General features: G+C 35.8%; 1 protein-coding gene across 1 annotated transcript; it reads left to right on the top strand.

The window, feature by feature from the left end:
• Positions 1-512: 512 nt before the first annotated feature.
• Positions 513-4,862, top strand: LOC139124842 (uncharacterized). Its single transcript, XM_070690950.1, has 5 exons — positions 513-713; positions 1,027-1,102; positions 1,323-1,801; positions 2,244-2,585; positions 3,013-4,862. The coding sequence occupies exons 3-5, from the start codon at positions 1,357-1,359 to the stop codon at positions 3,369-3,371; spliced, it is 1,146 nt and encodes a 381-aa protein (XP_070547051.1). The 5' UTR covers positions 513-713; positions 1,027-1,102; positions 1,323-1,356; the 3' UTR covers positions 3,372-4,862.
• Positions 4,863-6,032: the final 1,170 nt, after the last annotated feature.

Genomic DNA, 6,032 nt, shown 5'->3' on the forward strand with positions numbered 1-6,032 from the left:
TCTGAAAAACACCTTACCCCTTGTCAAGATACAAAATATATTCTCCAATCCAGTTTGTGTGAAGCATTTGATTTTATCCTGAACGTATGACAAGCTCCAACCTGCCCTTGACAGATACAAAGAGAGAAAGACACAATTGTGGACAGGCGGTTTACATTCATCTCTACACATCTTCAACGAATGCCACCTACGTATATTAGAAAATACATTTTTTTAGGACTAACAGAATTTTACCTTCACAAATTTGTTATAATACCAAGCATTGTAATATTGTGAAATTAACAGCGCATATTTTGTTGATGTGAAATCAATAATTCTTCTCAAAAGGAAAATGAATACAAGCCATTAACTGTAGTACAACCTTCGCTTGACATTGCAATCGTGACTGTGGACGTGCTTACGTTTGGACCTGTCAATGGCAAGGTCAGATTATCAATGATTACAAATTGTCACAATTTTGACCAATCACTTGCCTCACTACCGTAACATAAAGGTTGATGGCTTCCGGACAAAATCTTTTACGAGGAAGAATATCTTCATATAACCTGTGACGATGGTACTGCTGTCAGAATACGGATACATCCTACAGCCACCACACATTCCAAAAGGAGCTTCTCTGCCTGAAAACGACGACCCCGACAGCATTTGAGGCATCTTGTACATCCCAATCCGACCAGCAATTTCTTACCTGGACTTTTTTGCTATTTCTGAAGGTAAGACGTGCACAATGTAACATTTCAGTCAATCATCATACACATTAATTTTACATTTTTTTTCTCATATGACGAGTGACTGTACTTGATATCACAGATGTTCTCCCACTATGGTGCAACTAACAGTCCGAACAATGTCAGTCGATACATAATTATGCAAAAGCACTTTTACTGATACATAGTTGAGCAAATAATATTGTGTCCATAAGAAAACTGATTTGAAACGCAAACAATAAAACGTTCACTGGCAAAGATCTCCCTTCATAGACATACACTCTTCACAAACAAAATTTTACCAACTTTTGTCTCCCAGATGAGTTGCCCGGGACTAATTCGCCAAATGATATTATTGAGCGTATGTGTGACAACATGCATCTCCTCTTATGTTGGTAAGTATGCTATCAATTGCTTGATATCCTTTAAGGTGAAACTTAATGCTTAACGTCAAAAATGTATTTGTCAAGCTGATATAAATGTTTACTTTCTATTTATCAAAAAACACTTTGTGAAACCTGGACCCTTAATTTCCTGATGTTTTACTGTACAATATACTTTTATGCTGTATGGCAACTTGTAAAACTGTTATGTTTTTGTTTTTCTACGTTATAGACTTGTCACTAGAAATTTACACCATCTCAATCCGATGCCGTTTATGGTGACATTTGAAACAGGAACCAATGTGTCAATCAACGTCATGTCAATTACTGTCAGAAACAATGGCCCAGATGATATTCCCTCGCTACATGATGGCCAAATACATTATGATATTGGTATGTACATGGTGGCTTTGAAAGGAGGCGAGATGCGGGATCCAGTTCAAGTTCAATCTTTCTCACTGAACGATGAAGTCGTTCTGCGACGATCCTATGCCTTTGCTTCTGGTGCTGACCAAGCCTACCAGGTACCTGATTGGCCAACTGCTGTGATCAACTACCCAGCCGAGAAATGCAAAACACACAGCCACCTTTGCGTTGTTTTAGAACACGTTGGAAATCACACAGACAACAATAGCGACAACGACTTCTTCTGCCTACCTTTTGTCAATGGCTTATTCAGCGAATCAGTGGGACCAACAAACTGTCCTTCTGGTAAGTATGCTTTGGCTACTTTGGCGTATTAATGAACCTATATTATTCTGAGCAGACAAACAGTGACAAGCCAAAATATACCTATTAGGCAGATAAGATGAACATATATAATTTTGTATTAATTATCAAAGAGATGACAGATAGATAGATAGATAGATAGATAGATAGATAGATAGATAGATAGATGAATGAAAGGATTAATTAATTAGTGAATTAATAAATGAATGAATGGATGAATTAATTAATGTGAATGAATGAATTAATGAATGAAATCATGAATTAATGCATGAATTAATTAATTAATTAATTAATTAATTAATTAATTAATTGATAGAATACAGTAACACAAAAAGGGCGTTCTCTAAGAGTATCATTCAAAACCTTAACTATGAGTCCTCCCCTTGCTTGGTCGATAAAATCATTTAATCTTTTTACCCCATAGATATTGTACCACTTGCACTTAACGTTATTAGTGCAGAAACGCCAACGTTTGTTTCTGACACATCGACCACAGTTACCATCGATATTCAGCTTCATAATGCTGGCGGCACTATAGTACCAGGTGGAATTGAGAACATTGGGTTCAGCGCTTTTGTTGCCAGTAACGACAGTGCAGATGCTGACTTAAAAATCGACTGTGATGACGTCAACCTGAACACTACAAATATGTCTGATTCTGTTGGTCCATGGAGTGATACTGTATACAGTGATGTCATCGTTAAAGTTACTGTTCCAGGGCAAAACTGCACTAACTTTAAGTACCTTTGCATTGTCTTCAAGAAAGGTAAGTGTCTTATCAGGATACAATAACTAAGGTAATAGGCAAGTAGAGAAATAGATTATTGCCAAAACAGTCACTGAATTCACTTTGTTTCAGACAGTAACATGTACACTGTCAATTAGGTGTCAATCAATACTGGCATCATATAAACAAAATCAAAAACGAATTAATGAAAAAAAACAATGCGTTTTACAGATTGTTGTTTATTTCGTTATTCTAAGTTTTTCGTTAACAAAAGGATAGCTACTAATAAACTTTGACAGGTAATGTGTAGTTTACGAATATTTTGAAAAGAGCTAACATCAAAACAGTGTGTCAAAAGTTCACAAATATAGCAGTTAACGTAGTATTATATCTTATGTACGTGGAAACACGTCTGTTAGTATTAACGTTTAACTTTTAAATATATTCAACTTGCCATTTGTTGCAGCATCTGAAAATGCCACGTTCCAAGACGACGACAGGAACAATCTCATCTGCCTTCCATTTGGTGAAATTAGCGACGGTGGTGCTGGTGTTGTCATCTGCCCAACTGATCAGAAACTGCCTGTTCAATATTCTTTTGTCGAGTGGTGGGCTATCCTGGTTGTCATATTTTGCACCATGGTAGCTGCTTGTTCAATGTTTGTTTGTCTTTTATGCATAATTTATATAAACTTGTTCAGGAAGAAAAACAAGATTGATGTTGAGAAACAGCCAGCTAAAAGCATTGTAGTCGAAGATGATGTCAACAAGATACAAAGTTCACATCGAAACACTTTGACAGAATGTAAAATTCAATACACATGAGTCAAATCAAGAAGAGGTCATATTTCGTATTAAGTTTGATATTCTTACATGATGTATTTGCAAATAAACATGAGATATCATACTTTTACTCTGCCGATGTGTAAACAGAGAAATTAGTATTTTCAAATAGCATCTATTGTGTATCCGTGTATGTATATATGTATTAGATATAAGTATAATGTTTAACTATGTCAGTTCGTAAATGTTCCTTAAAATATAAATTATGATAAAGGGGAAGTTCAAAGATAACGTGATTGTGCAATATGTATTGATAAATATTTATATACAATTAGATGATATTCTATATTTCGGAATTATCTGATAAGTGATTAAAAGAAAAATACTTTTCATTCCAATAAAACTGTATTACCATATTTTATACATTGTACTTTCAACTGAAATCAGAATGTTTTGTTTCTCATATTGGAATTTTATGAGGTGACAGCTTGTATAGACGAACTGTGGTAAGGGTACATGGTTTTGAATTAATGAAGATAGTGTGACAGCTGGAGGGGTATATTAAATATGTAAAATTGTCGACATTTCCATGTTTCAAGATGACAGTTTTATACTGAATTGTTTGTTAAAATTGTCGACATTTCCATGTTTCAAGATGACAGTTTTATACTGAATTGTTCTTTGGTTTGCATAACACGTAAGCGAAATCAAACTTAATACACAAACAGTTCAATCGAAATTAAATCGCTCCCATTACACATAATACATTTGAAGCTTTATGCCGACAATTGCCACTAGATTCCAAGTGAAACACTAATTTTGCGAAAGTTAGAATGCAATGACACAGATATTCCACAGCGGTGCATGCCGTGATTAATGCTTTCTCATACCAACTGTCGTGTCTCACTTCCCATGAAATATCTCTACAGCAGATAAGTAGCAATGTAATACCAACTCCATATCGAAAAAATCTGGTGGCAGCTTGGCTCATGCTGTGGCATACCCTGCAGTCATTGTACATTGTACTAGTCCTCATAAATAGTACTAAACCTGGTGAGGATTAGATACCCGTTTCGATCGATTTATTTAGAAATATTTCTTTTAAATTTACTATAAAATCTTACTTATGAATTAAAACTTTTGTACTGAATTCAAAATATATTCAATTTTGTTCCTTTCTCAACGTTTTAGATTTGGGAAAGGATATGCGTAGTTGACAGCTGTTTTGCCTGTCAAAACAACAGCCAGCATACGTGACATTTACTTATTCGCCCTATAAAAGCCGTTAGTGTTGTGTTTTTACGATTTCTTGCCGCTGCGTTGTCTCCCATGAATGATAAAGTTACTTTACAGGTAGTCATTCATACAGCAAGTAATGTAATGCCATGAACACATATTGACTTAACTAAATGATATGTTTACCGGCTAGCGTTTATAGATCTACATAAACCCACGTGACTCATGATGATTGGAAGCAGATTGAAGCCGCTCCCTGTTTCCATTGAACCTAGGCCAAGCATTTGATCAATTTATTATATCTAACGAGCCAAATCTTTTTTTATACTTCAGTAGATATTTATTTTGGAAATAAGTACAGAATTGTGTCCAAATAGTCCTCAGTTCGGCTCAAGAATGACATTTTCCGGAGCTATCCTACATGCTGCCACAGATTGACTGTGATCCTGCTAACGTTTTTCCATTGAGTTTACGCAATCTATACTCCCCACGAATCGAAGTTCCTTTGTAATGTCTGAGTATGAAGTGTATGTGGGAACATGGGGATAGATGCTGGTGCTAACTTGATGATTTAACTACAATCACTTACTTTATTGCCTAAGAGTAAAGACTTTAACATATGACGTCATGGATACTTAATCTTACGAAAGTGATTGTCAAGTCTGTATGTTGCCTCAAGGATGTTTACTTCATAGAAATCAGCAAATGTGAGATAGTTGTTAGACACTACACCTTTATACCCGCAATTCTATCTATCTTTCATCTCTTTGATAATTGAATACACAGCTATGTGCTCATCTTATCTGTCGAATAGGTATATTTGGCTTCTCACTGTTTGTCTGCCCAGAATAATATGTGTTCACTGATACGCCAAAGTAGCTAAAGCATACTTACCAGACGGACAGTTTGTTGGTCCCACTGATTCGCTGAACAAACCATCGACAAAAGGTATTGGTCTATTTTTTATCATTGGAGCAACGTCATGAGAGCTATTTTGTGTAATCATCAAACACTGTACCTAGTATTATTTTTGGCCGCGATACATCAGGAAAATGTCACATGCATTATTTAATGGTTTGTTTGATTTGAAGCAATTGGAATTTTATTTTCCTAATTTAACGTTGCAATATCTATATCCTTCAACAGAAACCAAGCATAATCTAAAATAGACTCTAAACCATCTTCACGTCCACATTTTCGGGAATCATGGCTAATTCCCGGATGTTGAACGTTAGTCTCCCTGTCGCCACTCGTCCTTCAGACACAAAGTCTGACCAGTTCGACCATCCCGCCGCTATAAATATTGTGGCCACTGAAAGTGGAAATACGTGTGGTTGAAAAGAAATTGCCAGTTGAGATGAACGTCCTGTACAAATGACCAGTGACGTATGTATATTCGGCCAATGAATGAATGTTGGGTCAGTTTTTTTTTCCGGCCACGATGATATTCTATCTGTGTTTGTTTAC

This window comes from Ptychodera flava, assembly GCF_041260155.1.
Source record: "Ptychodera flava strain L36383 chromosome 23 unlocalized genomic scaffold, AS_Pfla_20210202 Scaffold_24__1_contigs__length_23054250_pilon, whole genome shotgun sequence".
NCBI lineage: Eukaryota > Metazoa > Hemichordata > Enteropneusta > Ptychoderidae > Ptychodera > Ptychodera flava.